General features: G+C 45.4%; 1 protein-coding gene across 1 annotated transcript in view; it reads right to left on the minus strand.

Annotated features, from left to right (window-relative positions):
- The window catches only part of TECRL (trans-2,3-enoyl-CoA reductase like), a 119,100-nt gene that overhangs the window by 39,886 nt on the left and 59,884 nt on the right, over window positions 1-19,330 (minus strand). Inside the window, exons 3-4 of the mRNA XM_077814313.1 lie at window positions 16,880-16,924; window positions 12,051-12,154 (exon numbers count right to left, since the gene is read on the minus strand). Of these exons, the coding sequence (XP_077670439.1) occupies window positions 12,051-12,154; window positions 16,880-16,924 (149 nt within the window). The remainder of the gene's footprint in view (window positions 1-12,050; window positions 12,155-16,879; window positions 16,925-19,330) is intronic.

The raw sequence follows: 19,330 nt of genomic DNA on the forward strand, positions 1-19,330 counted from the left end.
TCCTCCTAAATCAGATTTTCTAAATCTTTTATCATTTTTGTTGCTCTCCTCTGGACGCTCTCCAGTTTCTTCACATCTTTCCTAAATTGTGATGCTCACCATTGGACACAGTACTCCAGCTGAGGCCTCACCAGTGCTGAGTGGAGCTGGACAGATACCTGCTGTGTCTTCCATACAACACACCTGTTAATATATCCCAGAATCATATTAGCCTTTTTTGAAGCTTCAGTGCATTGACGACTCATATCTGTGTGTGGTCCGCTATAACCACCAGATCCTTCCCAGCAGTACTACGACCTACTCAGTCATTCCCCATTTTGTAGTCGTACATTTGATTTTTACTTCCTAAGTGAAGTACTTTTCACATGTCTTTATTCAGTGGCATTACTCCCAGTTTACCACCACTCACCACGATGGGTTGTTGTTGGCAGGGGGGGAACTGAACCTGGGAACTCGGGATCATGAAACACACGCCTGTTTGAGCTAAATGACCCCAGCCGATTAACCAAGGCTAGAGCACACTCATCAACCTAGCCATCACTAGCAGGGGTGAGTGCATGCTCAGTGGGTGTGGGTTATATAAGCAAGAGAAGAACCAGGTGACTTGTTTCTTCCTTTCTCAGGGAACAGGAATACCTGATCCTTTCAATAAACCATGTCCTCTGCTCCTGCACAGAGTTGCATTACCCAGACATGAATGGGAGCAGGGGGAGGGATAGCTTTATAGCTAGTATACTTTGTTATTTTGGAACCATTTAACGTTTCTGTCTCAGTTTCCCATGTCTCTACATCGGGAATTACATTACTTATCTGCCCCAAAGGCGTGTGGTGTAGATTGATTAGTCTGGAAAGCAGGCTTAAGACAAAAAGTGCTATTATCCTCATTATGTTTCCATTATTTATTAGAGACTGTGTGTGTGGGCGGGGGGTGCCAAAGTAAAAAAAATGTTTCTTTGACCAAACTTAATTTTTTCTGTGATTTTTCCCCATTTTCTGGTTAAAATGTTTTTTGTTTTTTTCTTGGTTTTCAGATGCTGAGATTTTTTTACTGAACACATTTTGTTTTAAACAAAAACAATTTTTCAAAAATGGGGAAAAAATGGGGTTTCAGTGGTCTGTCAAAAATGATTTTTTATGGGAAATGATCAAAAGAATTTAATTCCCATCTAACATAATTCCCATTTTTCAACCAACTGTATTATTTATATTAACAGACATCCATTGCAGTGTGCAGTAGTAAGTCAAGTTAGAGAATGAAAGTCTTCCTGCACTTAGAACAGTGTAACTGATTATTACTAGTTTCAGAGTAACAGCCGTGTTAGTCTGTATTCGCAAAAAGAAAAGGAGTCCTTGTGGCACCTTAGAGACTAACCAATTTATTTGAGCATGAGCTTTCGTGAGCTACAGCTCACTTCATCGGATGCATACCGTGGAAACTGCAGCAGACTTTATATATACACAGAGAATATGAAACAATACCTCCTCCCACCCCACTGTCCTGCTGGTAATAGCTTATCTAAAGTGAGCATCAGGTTAGGCCATTTCCAGCACAAATCCAGGTTTTCTCACCCTCCACCCCCCCACACAAATTCACTCTCCTGCTGGTGATAGCCCATCCAAAGTGACAACTCTCTACACAATGTGCATGATAATCAAGTTAGGCCATTTCCTGCACAAATCCAGGTTCTCTCACTCCCTCACCCCCCTCCAAAAACCCACCCCCATACACACACAGACTCACTGTCCTGCTGGTAATAGCTCATCCAAACTGACCACTCTCCAAGTTTAAAACCAAGTTAAACCAGAACATCTGGGGGGGGGGTAGGAAAAAACAAGAGGAAATAGGCTACCTTGCATAATGACTTAGCCACTCCCAGTCTCTATTTAAGCCTAAATTAATAGTATCCAATTTGCAAATGAATTCCAATTCAGCAGTTTCTCGCTGGAGTCTGGATTTGAAGTTTCTTTGTTTTAAGATAGCGACCTTCATGTCTGTGATTGCGTGACCAGAGAGATTGAAGTGTTCTCCGACTGGTTTATGAATGTTATAATTCTTGACATCTGATTTGTGTCCATTTATTCTTTTACGTAGAGACTGTCCAGTTTGACCAATGTACATGGCAGAGGGGCATTGCTGGCACATGATGGCATAAATCACATTGGTGGATGTGCAGGTGAACGAGCCTCTGATAGTGTGGCTGATGTTATTAGGCCCTGTGATGGTGTCCCCTGAATAGATATGTGGGCACAATTGGCAACGGGCTTTGTTGCAAGGATAAGTTCCTGGGTTAGTGGTTCTGTTGTGTGGTATGTGGTTGTTGGTGAGTATTTGCTTCAGGTTGCGCGGCTGTCTGTAGGCAAGGACTGGCCTGTCTCCCAAGATTTGTGAGAGTGTTGGGTCATCCTTTAGGATAGGTTGTAGATCCTTAATAATGCGTTGGAGGGGTTTTAGTTGGGGGCTGAAGGTGACGGCTAGTGGAGTTCTGTTATTTTCTTTGTTAGGCCTGTCCTGTAGTAGGTAACTTCTGGGAACTCTTCTGGCTCTATCAATCTGTTTCTTTACTTCCGCAGGTGGGTATTGTAGTTGTAAGAAAGCTTGACAGAGATCTTGTAGGTGTTTGTCTCTGTCTGAGGGGTTGGAGCAAATGCGGTTGTATCGCAGAGCTTGGCTGTAGACGATGGATCGTGTGGTGTGGTCAGGGTGAAAGCTGGAGGCATGCAGGTAGGAATAGCGGTCAGTAGGTTTCCGGTATAGGGTGGTGTTTATGTGACCATTGTTTATTAGCACTGTAGTGTCCAGGAAGTGGATCTCTTGTGTGGACTGGACCAGGCTGAGGTTGGTGGTGGGATGGAAATTGTTGAAATCATGGTGGAATTCTTCAAGGGCTTCTTTTCCATGGGTCCAGATGATGAAGATGTCATCAATATAGCGCAAGTAGAGTAGGGGCTTTAGGGGACGAGAGCTGAGGAAGCGTTGTTCTAAATCAGCCATAAAAATGTTGGCATACTGTGGGGCCATGCGGGTACCCATAGCAGTGCCGCTGATCTGAAGGTATACATTGTCCCCAAATGTGAAATAGTTATGGGTAAGGACAAAGTCACAAAGTTCAGCCACCAGGTTAGCCGTGACATTATCGGGGATAGTGTTCCTGACGGCTTGTAGTCCATCTTTGTGTGGAATGTTGGTGTAGAGGGCTTCTACATCCATAGTGGCCAGGATGGTGTTATCAGGAAGATCACCAATGGATTGAAGTTTCCTCAGGAAGTCAGTGGTGTCTCGAAGGTAGCTGGGAGTGCTGGTAGCATAGGGCCTGAGGAGTGAGTCTGTGTGTGTATGGGGGTGGGTTTTTGGAGGGGGGTGAGGGAGTGAGAGAACCTGGATTTGTGCAGGAAATGGCCTAACTTGATTATCATGCACATTGTGTAAAGAGTTGTCACTTTGGATGGGCTATCACCAGCAGGAGAGTGAATTTGTGTGGGGGGGTGGAGGGTGAGAAAACCTGGATTTGTGCTGGAAATGGCCTAACCTGATGCTCACTTTAGATAAGCTATTACCAGCAGGACAGTGGGGTGGGAAGAGGTATTGTTTCATATTCTCTGTGTATATATAAAGTCTGCTGCAGTTTCCAGGGTATGCATCTGATGAAGTGAGCTGTAGCTCACGAAAGCTCATGCTCAAATAAATTGGTTAGTCTCTAAGGTGCCACAAGGACTCCTTTTCTTTTTGTGATTATTACTAATGACTTGCGTTGCACTAATATCTAAGAACCTCAGTCTTGGTCCAGAACTCTATTATGCTGGGCACAGCACAAATATAGAACAAAAAGACAATCATTGCCCCCAAAGAGTTTATAATCTAAATCATTACAATCTAAGGCATCTACATGGGGACCCTCAGAAAGATTAATCTGAATTAACTTTAAAGTGGATTAATGGAACCCCTGCATTGATGCTCTTATTCAGAATTAAATTGGACGTAATCTAATTTATTTTAATTAAAAATTGAATTAATCTAAATCAAATGAAATCCACTTTATTTCAGAATAAAAGCATAGACCTAGAGGTTTAATGGCGTTTCACTAATCCACTAATCCACTTTAAATTCACACCTTTAGTTAATCCGAGTTAACTTTCCTAAGTGGCATGTATAGACAAACCCTAAATGTATTCCAGTTCTGCTGTTAAACCAAGCATTTTAATTCCCGCAAACAGCAAGGTACTTAAGAAATTGCCTAACTTTAAGCATATGCATAATCTCTTTGAAGTCAATGGCACTCATGTTCTTAAAGTTAGGCACATGCTTAAATACATTGCCGAATAGAAACCTAAATGAAGTTCTGTCTTCAGGTCTTAACAACCTCATTAAATTGGCAGACTTAAACTGCAAATTAATAAAGCTTCATGCTCACCTCTTTGAGTTGGCTTTTATCATATTTTCTTCACCTCTGACTATGAGGATAATGATGGCGCCTGACACCCTTAGTGGCTAGATAACAGACCCAGCTAAACCTGATTGTGTAATCACTGCCCAAATAAGGAGAGTTTTAACAAAAACGTGAATTAGATAGACAGAGGAGTGGCTTGAGGCTGATTTACAATAAGAGCCTTGCGTATTGTTATCTGTCAGGCACACAACAAGGCAATATATAAAAGAGGTCTCTGCCTACTAGATTAGGCCCCAAATTGGTCATAGATTAAACAAAACACCAACACCCCATTAATGAGGAATTCAAACCCACCAAGGTAGCATTTTTTTAGGAGCCATATAAAAATGATCTGTGAACTCAGATCCCACTAGCATCTCTGCCGCAGAAAACTAACCTTTTCTACTCCCAGTGCTAGGCAAAAACAACTAACAGTGCTTGCATAGAAGTAAATTACAAGTTTGTGCTAATTTTAGTTCTGGAAGAAACAGGGAGGGGAACAGACTAGAGATGGAATTTCCTGTAAGAAAAAGCCATTTTCTTTCAACTGAAATGTTTTACAAAATTGTATCAATCATGAAGAAATGTTATTTTAGAAAAAAAATTTGAAAAAAGTTTTGAAAATATTGAATTATCCTGTTTTGACATTTTTAGAGTGAAAAGTTTTGATTTTGGCTTCAAAACTTGTATATATACAAAATTAAAAATTAAAAAAACAAGTTGAAATTGAAATAAAATGCTTTGATTCACAGATTCTAAGGCAAGAAAAAGGCCACTGTGACCATGTAGTCTGTCCTCCATCTTAGCAAAGGGCAAAGAACTTCTCAAAAATAGTTCATAGAGCAGATCTTTTAGGGAAAAAAATCCAATAATTGACCTGAACCAATTTTCTTTCCAGAATTCCATTTTGTTAAAAAAAGTTATTTTTTTAACAGCTCCAGATAAACAAATCTCAAATTGTTTTGAGGGACAGATAATCCATTTTCTGACCAACTCAGTAGGCAACTTTAAAAAGAGCTTTATGGAGTTCAACAGTTTCTCTCTCTCACCAACAGAAGTTGGTCTAGTAAATATTACCTCATCCATCCAGCACTAGAAGAGACAGCTGGAAGAGAACAATTTCCCCTCGACATTTCTTAAAGGAATATTACTGTATAAACTGGGAGAAAAAAATATTAATTTTATATTATTTACATACACTGGTTACACTTTAAAAGTTCTTTCTGGTATGCAAAATTCTACTGGTCTGATAACTCACTTTTACCTATAATGGGGAATTGCTTTGGAATTGGTTCCAAATCAAACAGAAGAAACCTCTTAAGAGTGGCTATATAGCGATCTAAAGTATGTTAGTTGCTTGGAAAACACATAGGACCAACTTCTGAAAGAGCTCCAGGCCCACTTAGGCATCTAAATCAACTGGCCAGATTTTCAGCACCTGGCAGCACCTGTTGAGACTAGTTTGTGGGGAAGAACTGTCCTCAGAGGGAATGTTAGTTGTTGAGTACTGGTGGCAGGGCACTGCAGAGGAAGCCCTAAACAGCTCCTGCCACCCAGTCAGGGGAAATGGGTAGGGGCTGGCCACTAGCTAGGACTGGCCTGGAAACTGGCCACACCTGCCTGCCTCGTTAACAGGGGCTAAAACCTTAGGAGGAAGTGAGCCCAGGGGGACGGAGACCAGGAGAGGAGAGTAGGCTCAGAGGGAGCTCGGAGCCTGGTGCCATTGAGGCCTGTGCTAGTCCGAACCTGTAAATAGTTAGAGCTTGGTGCTGGGGACCGGACATAGGAATAAAGAGCATAGGTGTTGTACCAGCTAGAAGTGGTCCTGACTCATTGGGGAGCGGGGCCAGGAGGCTGAACCCAGCATGGCACGGTGAGGCCCAGTTACAGTACTTCATGTGACAAAGCACTTAAGAGTTTAAGCTCCATTGTCTTTTGATGAGATTTAGGGTCCTAAGTGCCTTTGTCATTTTTGAAGTTGGCACTTAGGCTCTTAAATAACTTGGGGTTAGATTCAAAAAGTGGCTTAGGAGTTGCAATGACTAACTTTTAGGTGCCCTGTGGCCAAGTGGAATCTTCATCTCCAAGTTAGGTGCCCAGGCTCTCATATCCCGCATGGGGAGACTTAGGTGCCTAGAGAGAGGGATGCTCAGAAGCCAAGAAGCTGAGTGGAGATCTGTCTAAGCTCACAAGGCCTGAAATGCAGAGGGAAGAGATGGGGTTTAGGGCCCAGATTCACAAAGGTGCCTAATTCCCATGGATCTGGCCCTCTAGATGATTGACTGATGGTCTGAAGGGAGATGCTAATCTCGGCTTGGGATTCTCAGCTGTGAACTCTCTCCGGGAGCCAGGTGCCCAAACCAAGTCAGCCCTTTCTCATGAAAAAACGGCATAGGGGGCCAACCCACCACAGAATACCCAGTAGCCCGGTGGCCAGTGCACTCAGGTGCTCAAATCTCTGCTGCAGCTCATTTGGCTGGGGCCATGGAGCACTACTATAATCATCAATAACCATAAATTTTAAATAAATAAAAGTTTTAAATGCCTTTTATTGTACAATACAATAGTTTATACACTGTATGCTGTTATAGAATAACCCTACCATAAAAGTTCTGAATATTTAAACTAATGGCACAGTGAGGAAGAATATTCCTCCTGCTGAGAACTGAGACAGTTTACTATATGGAACAGCCTTCCAAGGGAAGCAGTGGGGGCTAAAGACATATCTGGCTTCAAGACAAAGCTTGATGAGTTTATGGAAGAGATGATATGATGGGATAGCCTAATTTTGCAATTATTTGATCTTCGACTACTAGCGGTAGATATGCCCAATGGCCTGTAATGGGATGTTAGATGGGGTGGGATCTGAGTTACTACAGAGAATTCTTTCCTGGGTGTGTGGCTGGTGAGTTTTGCCCACATGCTCAGGGTTTAGCTGATCACCATATTTGGGGTTGGGAAAGAATTTTCCCCCAGGGCAGATTGCCAGAGGCTCTGGGGGTTTTTCACCTTCCTCTGCAGCATGGGGCATGGGTCATTTGCTGGAGATTCTCTGCATCTTGAAGCCTTTAAACCACGATGTGAGGACTTCAATAGCTCAGACATAATTTAGGGGTTTGTTACAGGAGTTGGTGGGTGAGATTCCGTGGCCTATGTTGTGCAGGAGGTCAGACTAGATGATCATAATGGTCCCTTCTGACCTTAAAGCCTATGATTCTATGACAATGTGGTAAGATGAATATTAAGAAACCCATGGAGAGGACTTTCTACACATGAATTAAATAGTAAAAGATGCTATCACCTGTGGTACTGATGCCTCACTATAAATTCATTATTGACAATGGGGAATTAAGCTTTGGTTATGCTCCTGTTTTAGGCTACATAAACCACTGGGAAGGAAGAGATTAAACGCAGTTATTGTTACAACTAAATAATCTACAAACATGAAACAGTACCAGAAGCGCTGGTGTAAATCAGCATAGCTCTATGGAAGTCAATGGGCCATACGTGGTCAATTGAATTAACTCCACTGAAGTCAACACTAGGGTTGCCAACCCTCCTGGATTGGCCTGGAGTCTCCCAGAATCAGCATCGATTTCCTGTTGATTACTGAAAGCAATCTGGGAGATTTTAATAGGCTATTTTAAGAAAATGACATTGTCATGTTGGGGAAAAACATCTCCCAGTATAGCTTCAGTCAGAGTTGACAACCCTAGTCAACACACTTATGCTGATTTACAGCAGTTGAAGATCTGGCTGAAGTGGTGGAACTAAACATGCAAAGGGAAGAGCATATTGGGCAGATGCTCCTGTGATTCTGAGTTCAGACTCCAAGAATGCACCTTTCAGGGTGTTGCCTTCTGCCCTCCAGGGTAAGCAGAAATCTATGTGGCATTCATTCAGCAGAACAGCTACAAATGCCTACAGGTGAAAGCCTAGAGGGCTAGGACTGTAAGACCATCACAAATTGCAGGGAAGAGATGTGCCATCTTGCAGCTCTGACCCGGAAGCTGCCCTTGTCCAGGACAAAAGTCGGGCAGTAACATGCCCTTTGCCGATGTGTCTGCAAAGCACTAGTTCATTGCTTAGGCACAGTCAAAATGGGTCCGTTCTGTAAGTGATTTGCAGTAATGGTTAGTAATGCACAGTGATTGCTACCTACCTGGATTACTGAGGGGCAGATCATATTGCTGCTCCATTACACCTTATGCAGCTGTGCAGGGGAGGCACTGAGGGACCACTGCCCACAGTCAGCTTGTGTGGGCATGTCTTCCCTACAGAGTTATCCCAGCTAGAGCCCACATGTTGTCCCTAATTCTCCCATCTCTCCACACAGAAAAACTTCGCACCCAGGCTGGAGGGTGCATTAAGCCCGAGCTAACAGGGACAGCTGGGGCTGTAGGCTTGAGCTGGAATTCCACTTCAGCCTGGGCTGGCAACAGGGCCGGCTCTAGGCACCAGCAAAACAAGCAGGTGCTTGGGGAGGCACATTTCTCGGGGCGGCATTCCGGCGCCGGCCCTGCCGCGCCCCTAGAAATGTGCCCCCGCCGCCCCAGCTCGCCTCTGCCTGCTCCCCTGAGCGCACCACCACAGCTCCGCTTCTCCCCCTTCCCTCCCAGGCTTGCTGCACGCGAAACAGCTGTTTCGCGCGGCAAGTCTGGGAGGGAGGAGAAGCCGAGTGGCGGCGTGCTTGGGGGAGGCAGTGGTGGTGGAGCGGAAGTGAGCTGGGGTGGGGAACTGGTTCCTCTACCCTCCCCCCGTTACTTCCTGAGCTCCCCCCCACCCTCGCTTACCTCCGCTCTGCCTGCTCCCCTGAACGCGCTGCCTCTCCCTCGCCTGAGAGGGAGGGGGAGAAGCGGAGTGGCGGCTTGTTCAAGGGAGCAGGAGGAGCAGAGGTGAGCTAGGGCAAAGGGTTGCGGGGGCGGGGGAAAGCCGCAGGAAGCAATGTGGGGGGAATGAGACACACCCGGGGGAGGAGGCAGGGCCGGGGATTTGGGGAAGGGGTGAAATTTCGGGCAAAGCTGGTGGCAGGAGGGCATGAAAAAAAAGTGGGGGTGGCCAAAAATTTTTTTGCTTGGGGTGGCAAAAATCCTAGAGCTGGCCCTGGCTGGCAACATGCCTACTTTGCGGTGAGAATGCACATGAATCAAGTGAGGGTGCTGCTAGTCCTCCAGTGCTATCCCACAATTCCATCGGGGTTGTATATTCCTGTCTAACTGCTCCCTGTTTCTGCACTGTGTCTTAACCCAACTGTTGCCTGCTCAATGGCTGTGGAAGTGCAGCATACAGAGATGCCATCCAATACATCCTCCTGCCGGCATACTGTCAGCTGTCCAGAATCTCACACCCACCTCCTGGGGAAGGTGTGATGTGAAGACCCACTTCTAAGCGTGGCGGACAGGAAAGAAGTGGAGAGGTAGAGAAGTCAGTTGAGTGCGCTATGGCCCACTTGGTGGTTTGCAAACTGAGTTCCTGGATGACACGCTCATTAAAAGCTCTTCCTGCCAAATGCTGTTTGCTTTCACCTTCAGAACTATCTGCATAAACAATGAGTAACCCCACTTGGAGGTTATGTTCATAAAGCATTGTCCCCTGTCCCTGCCACAGAGAGCACCTCCCTGCGAGGTAAGAGAGAGCACCCTGTGAATGAATTAATAAGAGTAGCCAGCTTTTACGCACCACTAAGAACCATGGGCTATGCCCCCAGAAATCCATCCCAGCACACGGGCTAGTACAGAACCGTGGGTGCAGTTACATGGGTCAGGCACGGGTAGCACTGTGCAATGGGGATGCTCCATGTGTACGAAGCTCGCCCAGGCTTGGCAGCCAAGACTTATCCTGTAAGAACCAGCCAGAATGGCAGCCCGTATATTTCAGGGAGCACAAGGGCTAGTATCTGGTTGGGAGGAGGGGGGATGTGTGTTGTGTCCCTTGTGGGGGCGGGGGGGGTGTCACAGATTAATTTCCCACAGTGCAAGCGAGCAGCTCTAAGAAACATTTTGTTTCTCTAAGGTGGGAATCTTTCCAGTGCTCCCCTGCCCTGTGGCAGGGCTGTGGCTACAAGCTACCAATTAGCTTCTCCTATCGATTCTGACCAAGAAATGGAAATACTAAGGGCCAGATTCTCACAGCCTTCCTCACAGTGGGCTAGACTGGGCCCTGGCCATGCTCAAGGCGAGCAGGACAGTCACATTCCCCTGCCTTCCCAAGCCCTGGCTCGACCTACTTGGATCTTTTGGCTTAGTGCAGAGAGGAGGCCCTGCTTTCTTGTTGCATGCCCCTCCAACAAGAGGGCTGGGAGAGGATCAAGAGTAGCTACCTAGGCACATGCCAAGAGGAAGCTGTTCCCTTCTAAGACGTGTGGTCATTCACTCCTTCCTGTCCAAGATGCGGGTGGCTCCCTGAGTCACAATTCCATCCTAGGACTGCCTCTGGGAGGCAGCAGTTCCACACTGCCCTTCATGCAGGCTCCAACTAGCCCATTGAGAAGGGCTTTAATTCTGACTGCTAAGTAGTAGAATACTCAGTATGGGGAAGGTTGTGAGAATCTGGTCCTTCCTCATTGATGGCAATTAAAAACTAATTCAAGTGCAACATTAAAAGAAGTGTAAGTAATTTACAGAGTATTGATTGCTATGAATGACTACATACTTCCTTTTATCACTTTCAGAAACCAAGCAACTCTAAATAACGTATGTTTCCACATGCAAAAACCAGGAATTCCCCTCTCCTCCCCCAAAAGCTCTGTTTGCTGATGGGTCTGGGGCTCTCAAAAATCACATATCATAGCTTATAGAAAAGCCATACGGTATAGCAGCATGGTTAAGTAGACAGAGCACTGGATTGAGCTCAGGAGACCTGGGTTCTAATCCCACCTCTGCAACCTGATGTGTGATATGTACCTCTATTTCCTCTCCACCCTTTAACTGTCTTGTCTATTTAGACAGTAATCTCTTTGGGGCAAGGACTGCCTCTTACTATGTGTTGGTACAGTGCTTAGCACAATGATCAGTCAGCCCCCTCCCGCAGGCGTTACTGTAATATAACTACGTTGCTATTTCATAAAGTAAATTTCAGTATCTATTGAAAATTAATTCTGTCGTTGTGGCACTCCGTATCAAAGAGGTTAAAATACCTTGGCATCCTTAGCTTCATTAGTCAGCTTCAGAACGTAATCTATAGCCTGATCCTTCCTATTCCCCTTTCAGGTGAACTGATGGGTAAATGCACTGAGCTACTAGAATCAGATTATCTTTCTGTTTTAGTAAAGTTTTATATCTGTATCTCCTTTCATTCTGAAACCCAAAGAGCCTGTGCAGTAAATAAACATCTTTGGTTAAAGGTCATTCACTGGTTAGCCTACGATAAGATAAAATTGTTTTTAAAAATTGATTTTTTTGCCTCAGGGACTATTGTTATGTCCATCCTCTAATCTTTAATTAGATGTCTTGAGTTACTAGGTTGATAACTTGGCTGACTATCACTTAATTCGGGTTTGAGGGATGATAAAATAATTATGCAATTTGACATAGAGAAGGACAGGCCAAGGAAGTGGGAGCAATCTGAACCTTGAAATGTGTTGTACGTTAAGATCTATCGTGTTGATTGTTACAAGGACATACTTACTGTGGTCCAACTGACCTGCTGACCCAGATCTGTAAAGTACAGAGTAATGATGGAGGAAACTGCCAAGCTTTGAATGCTAACGGAATCCTTCAAATAGGGCCCATCTAGAATGTCAAAGAAGCAAGATAAAATGGTTTGAATAATACATCCCCTGCAATGACTCACCATAAAATGCAAGACACACAGGAGTTAAGCATTGGTTGCAATTCACATTCCACCCCATGAATTGGGCCTGAAGTGAAAAGGAAGCCGTTTGTTTTCTGATGTATTTGGTGCTTTCAGGTCTTACTCTCCACATCTAGCGCACATAGGATTTGTACTAGATTTTATACTGTGAAGATGACACCACATTGAGAAGCAATGCACAACAGCTGTTATGTGGCTGAGTCATGTTCATCTACTCTATAGGGGACTCATTGCTCATAATTGCACAAACCCTTTTGTAAAGCAGTTTTAGACCATGCCTTGGAAGGTTTAACAGAAAGGCACCATGTGAGACGATGTCTCAGTCTCTGAATCCCTGAACTGTTTCTGGTCAAATGTTTGCTTTTTTCATGCTCAGTGGTAATTAGTGATGAGTGGAACAGTAGCGATTAGGAAGTCAGCTTCTGTTTGGACGAGCTCCTATAACCCAAGAACTCTCTGTCAACCTTCTTGGACCTAGTCAGACAGTGGACTGAAAGTAAGGAGACCTGAGGTTTGTTCCCAGCTCGGCCACTGACCTGCTGTATGACCTTGGCTGAGTTACTTCACCTATTTCTCCTTGTCCTTCTAGTCTATTTAACTTGTGAGCTCTTTAGCGCAAAGTCTCTCTCTCATTATGCGTTTATACATCAGTGGGGCTGTGTGGTGGGGCGGTGCCCCACCCCCATGCCAAATTGGGCTACAATAGGCCAGAACAGCTGCACAAGGCGGCAGCCAATCAGGGAGGGCCTGTTAGAGCCAATCAGGGCCAATATTACAGCCAGCCAATCAGGGCTAGGCTAGGCCCTATATAAAGGCTGCCCAGGAAGAAAGCAGGCAGCCTCTCCCAGGCTTTCAGAGGGTGAAGGTCTGTCTCCTAGGTGAGGGGCCAGGCTGTGGTCCTTGAGAAAAAGGGCCTACCTGGTGTGAAGGGGAAACAGCCCAGGGAGAGAGATGGACAAAGGGAGAAAAAGAGAGCAGGCAGGAAGGCTGCCACCAAAGGGTCCCTGGGTCGGGACCCAGAGTAGAGGGTGGCCCTGGGTCCCCCCCTTCCCCCTTACACTTCCACCTGGCTGTTAGGAGTGGCCATCACAGACTGCACCAGATCCCTGCCAAAAGGGGTTAGACTGTGGGGGTGTGGTTGGCCATTGTGGCTGGGGTGAAGAGAAGGACTGCTGATAACACCAAAGCCCCGGAAGGGGGTGAGACTGGAGCAGCAGGCTCTGCCGGAGGGCAGTGTCCCAAAGAGGACGCCACAAGTTGGGAGCAACACAGGTCGAGATGCTAATCTAGGGTGAGAGACAGACAGGACACTACTGGCAGAGGGCACTCTGCATGAACTGAGCTCACTACCAGAGTGACCAGCAGGAGGCGCTGTGGTGGTGAGTCCCAACCCCGTCAGAGGCTGCTACTGGAATACTACTAACAGCATACTGACAAAACCATTTGAACCTCCAAAAATTTGGTTCATATTTTGGGAGCAAGTCCAAGTGTCTTTACATATCATCCAACTCAGTGGGCTATTGTTATTTCTGTTATCTAGCTTGTAATAAATGGTGGCCGTAGAGCATTTGTCAAATGCAAAATCCAGTGGTTTTTGTCTCTTTCTGACTTTGTGAAGTATTTGCAAGCTAGGCCTGAGATTCTCCCACCCTTACTTACATGGAGTAGTACCTTACTCCTTGAGAGTAATCTCACTGAAATCAATGGGCTAGTGATGAACACCCCACGAAGAAAACCCCACTCTATGAACAGGGCTAGATTCGAAACTAATGGGTGAGTTTGGCTGCATTTAAATATGAGCCACATTCTGTTCACCATTTTGGCATAAAAAGTCCCTTTCAATGGGAATTCCTTATACAGGACAAGGACAGAGTGTAGTCCTGTCTGCATTTTATCTTTTGTTTTCTTTGGTTTGTAGGTGGAAACATACCGAAGCATCCTCAATTGTGTGTGCAAATTGTTTGGGCTCGTGAGAGGGTTGGCCAGTTTGATATTCTGTGTGAGGAAGCAAGGCTCTCAAAAGGACCTAAACCTGGGAACAACAGTAGCTTGCGCACACAGAACATCAAACTGGTCAACTCTCTCACAAGCCCAAACAATTCACACACACAATTGAGGATGCTTCGATATGTTTCCACCTACAAACCAAAGAAAATATGGAGGAGATGGTATGATAGGATAACATGATTTTGGCAATTAATTGATCTTTAACTATTCATGGTAAATAGGCCCAATGGACTGTGATGGGATGTTAGATGGGGTGGGATCTGAGTTACTACAGAGAATTCTTTCCTGGGTATCTGGCTGGTGAATCTTGCCCATATGCTCAGGGTTCCGCTGATTGTCATATCTGGGGTCAGGAAGGAATTTTCCTCCAGGGCAGATTGGCAGAGGCCCTGGGGGTTTTTCACCTTCCTCTGCAGCATGGGGCACGGGTCACTTGCTGGAGGATTCTCTGCTCCTTGAAGTCTTTAACCCATGATTTGAGGACTTCAATAGCTCAGACATAGATGAGAGGTTTATCACAGGAGTGGGTGGGTGAGAGTCTGTGGCCTGCATTGTGCAGGAGGTCAGACCAGATGATCATAATGGTCCCTTCTGACATTAATATCTATGAAAATGAAAGACAAAGGGGAACAGATTGCGTGGGACACATCAGAACAGTGCAGGGTGGGAAGTGGGGTGAAAGGTACATATAAAGTGCACCAGCGGTGGGTGAAACAATAATGGCTGCCCATTCAACAAAAGAGGAGCCACAAAGAAAACCAAGGATCACCTAAATGGTGGGGGACAAACAATGGGGGGGAAAAAAAGGAGGGGTGAAACACAGGTTCAAAATCAGGGATCCAGAAGAGGACACAAAGTAGACCACCTCAGACAATGCCCATGGCTCAGTGAAGAGAACTGAAGAGTCAATGCATTTAAAGTGTCTAACCTACTTGATCCCTAGAGACATAGGTGCGACTCCACCCAAAACCCCCCACATGCAGCCATCCCTCATAGAAATGAGGAGGAGGGCTACAGAAAGACAAGGATCAACTAATTATGAGGGGCAATGAATGCAAACACAGGAAGGGGGGAAAAAAAGCCACAGGGCCAAAACAAAGGAACTGCAGGGAGGCACGGAGCAGAGAATCCTAGACAGTGCCCACTACTCTGCGAAGGCGCCAGTGGAAGTAAAGGGTACAGGATGACATCACTGGCATCTGAAGTCCTTTACTGATTCACACAGGTGCAGCTTGGGCACTGTCCATCCCAGTTCCGCTCCCTGCCCATGTCCTTCAAGAACTATGTAAACGAGAGAGACCAGTAGGCCAATCTCAATGGCTCATTCAGCCCTCCCCGGTTTTTCTGTTGAGGCTGCCAAGAAGGGTGATGACTGGTGTCAGCAATGATGGTGGCCAGTGGCAGATTTAGAGTCTGTGGGGCCCTGTGAGCAGCTTCATTTTCAGGGGGCCACCCTCAGGACCCAGCCAAGAAAAAGAATATTATCTCTTGTCCACCCACCCCCACCCCCCAGCCATTTTTCATCCTTTTTTTTCCCCTTCCTCCTTCTCCTATATTATAAGTAATGGGAAGTAAATGAAAATAAAATGAGGTACCTTGATTGGGGCAGGGGGTTGGGGTGCAGGGGGTGGGCTCTGGGAGGAAGTTTGGGTGCTGGCTCTAGGCTGGGGCAGGGGGTTGTGGTATGGGAGAAGGGGTGAGGGGGTGTGGTTTCTGGGAGGAAGTTTGGGTGCAGGCTCTGGGCTGGGGCAGGGGGTTGGGGTGCAGGAGGTGGGCAGTGCAGCTCCCAAAGTGGCCAGCACACACACCCCTCTGGCAGCAGCTCCTAGGCAGGGGGTGGGGGGTGTCTCTGTGCGCTGCTGCCCGCAGGCACCTCCCCTGCAGCTCCCATTGGCTACAGTTCCTGGCCAATGGGAGCTGCGGAGTCGGCATTCGGGGAGGGGGCAGCGTACAGAGACACACACACCCGCCCTGGGGACGCAGGGACATACCGGCTGCTTCCGGGAGTGGAGCGGAGGGACGGAGGGAGGCAGAGCAGGCAGGGAACTGCTTTAGCCCTGCTGCGCTGCTCCTGGCATGTCTCTGCGTGCCCCTTGGGAGGAGGGGGTGGGAGTGGGTCTTTGTGCACTGCCCGGGGGTGGGGGCAGAGCACGGAGCTGCCTCCCGTGCCTGCCAGTGGCGTGCAAAGATGTGCCAGCAGCCGGCCACTTCCGGGAGCGGCATGGGGACACCGGCCATGGCATGCAGACAGCCTGCCTGAGCCCTGCTGCACCACCGGCCAGGACTCGGGGGCAGGTTGTCAGATATTTGTCCTGCATTTTGGGGGCCCCATGCCACCGCATGGTTTGTTGCATGGTAAATTGACTCCTGATGGTGGCACTGGCAGCTTTCCACTGAAAACTGCTGTCCCATACTAATATTAATATTTGACATGATGGTGCATGCTGAGCGAGGGTAATATGAAAATCCTCAAACAGATTCCTTAATTGAGGGGAAGCTAATTAGCTAGTCATACATATTAATTAGCAAAAGTGCTAATGGCTTAGCCCATATGGTGTAATAGTGTTAGGAAGAAACACCAGCTAACAGATTCGTAATATACTAGTAGGTGGTTTGACATCCAAATAAATACTTACTGCGTTCTAGTCGCAGGCCAATACGGGAAGGGTTCCACTGGGGACCTATTTAATTCATAAAGAATTACATTTAATTTCATGGTGTAGCTTCTAAACCTCATTTCTTATTAGTAGCAACAGTGTCCTTTTAGATCATAGCTAGAACTGTGAGACCATAAAACTGTCTACGTGTTTTAACTCTAAAAGTCAAATAGAGTGGAAATATGGAATGAACATGCAGTACAGTACATATAGTTATAGGGGAAATTTCCCATCCCCAAACTGTCTGGTTGGTTCGGTTTGAATGTCAAGTGTGCAATCAGCAGATGAGTGTCATATGTGTGGATGCCCAAGCCTTGCAGCATAATTGCACCAAGGAGTCTGTGTGTATGGAGTGGAGGGGGAAGGAGTCCATGTTGCTTTTAGCCTTTTATTTGATTTCCATATCAGTCTTGCCCAACTTCCAAGGAAAAAGTTGAGTTTTCTACTAGAGCTGTTTGAAAAATTCAGTAAAAACTTATTTTCTGCTGAAAAGTTTGGTGAGAATTTAAACTTTTGATGAAAATGCCCCCCCAAGCCCTCCAAAACCACAATCTTTTTGGTTTTCAGATTAAAAACAGAAACATATTCAGTTTTTCACCCCCTTTTTCAGTTTTGGGGGTTTCCAACAAAAAATAAAATATTTGTTGAGGAAAGCTGATATCTGTGAACATACTGAAACCCCATTTTTTCCATTACAAATAAATAAATAAAAGAGTTTGGATGGAAAATTTTCAACCATCTGCATTTTCCACCTGCCAAGCCTGCAAACTCCACCTTGCGGGGGGGGGGGGGGGGGAGGGGAGGGGACTCTGCAATATACTATTTCAAAAGGAAAAAAGGGGAACTTTGGCCCTACTTTGTGACATTCCTCCAGTGCAAAGTGCTTCTAATCCCCTGATCCAGCCCCTAGATCTCCCCCATATAGGAGGATCATCAAGTAGCATGGAACCACTGAAGGATCTCCTATACCGCCCATTCCCCCACTGCAGGGGAAGGACACCTTGCTGGGGAAATGGGTACTTCCAGTTGTCCTCTCTCCTCTGGAGATCCCCAGCAGTGCTTTGCAGCCATTGGCTGCTGGCAAAGCTAGATCCACCTTCACAAACCTGAGTCAGACTGGATGGAGAACAAGGCCAAACAACCCAGAGTATGATTACAGAACTCCCATGGGAAATCTGACTTAAAAGCAATGGATATAATTGTTTTTAAGAACATAAAAACTGTCCAGTCTCACTGAGGGTGAAAAAACAGCATGGATTGTCACCCAGGCACACTCTCTCCTTCGTCTTAAAATCCCCTCATGCGTCAAATAAGTCACTGTCAAAACAAAACAGAAGGCCCTGTGAAGAAAATAATGGGGGAGGTTCTGGATGATTTCTGTTCGTACCCTCATCAATTGCACACTTAAAATCAGGCTCTAAAGGCAAAACCTTATGTGCTGGGTGGTTTGCTAAGGCCATGTCTAGACAAGTAATATAGGTATGTAGAACACATATTAGCTGTCTCTCATCAATGCTGCATCCCTCTATCCCCCAGGGTTGATCACAACCATCTAACGTGTTTTAAATCCGTTAAACCCTCATCTTCATTTGTGGTTTTGAAACATGTTAGCAAACATAATTTTTATGCATAACTTATTTTCCTAGACAAGGCCTAGAGGAGCAGCCAGTCTTTTAAAGATGTGTAATTTCACCTTCCTCTCAGCAAGGGCATAAATATTGATCCAAATGCACTAGCCTGGACACAAAGCAATAACCTGTCTTTAACAACAAACACATCAGGAGTCAAATTTTCTGAAACTAAGGCTGCAATCCCTGGGACTTTAAACTGGCTCCGTGGTGTAGAAAGACCTCTCCCTTCCAGCCAGTTAGCCAATCCATTCAATTCAAACACAGCCATTCCTTTCTTTAGGACTGTGATACATCTGTTAACATACATGAAAAGTTGCTTAAAATTCTAATTTCTTTATTGTGAGAAAACACAGGAACAGTGGAGGATATAAATATCATTTGGTTACTATGTTGCTGTTTAAATTGGTAGTGGTGGTCGACCTGAAACTGATGGAAGCTGAGCACTTTGGAGAGACGCAAGGTGTTTTGTAATGGTTAGAAGACAGCAGAATAAAATCCTTGTTTGACAAAGCTTCTAATAAAAATGTACAAGCAGGTAGAGCTGGACAAAGTTTTGTGGCCAATTTTTTTTTTAAATAAAAAATGACTATTCACTAATACTGAAATGTTTCATGAAGCTTCTGACAGTTTTTTTTTATTAGAAAGAAAAAAAATCTGAAAAAAATATCAAACTTTTCATTTGGACAGTTTTTGATTTTTTTGATCAAAATAACTTTTTCGTTTCAAAATGTCCTCTTTTTTTATTTTATTTTTTTAAAAAGGTTAAACATTCTTAAAATTGAAATACCATGTTTCTCTT

This window comes from Eretmochelys imbricata, chromosome 4 (assembly GCF_965152235.1).
Source record: "Eretmochelys imbricata isolate rEreImb1 chromosome 4, rEreImb1.hap1, whole genome shotgun sequence".
Lineage (NCBI taxonomy): Eukaryota > Metazoa > Chordata > Testudines > Cheloniidae > Eretmochelys > Eretmochelys imbricata.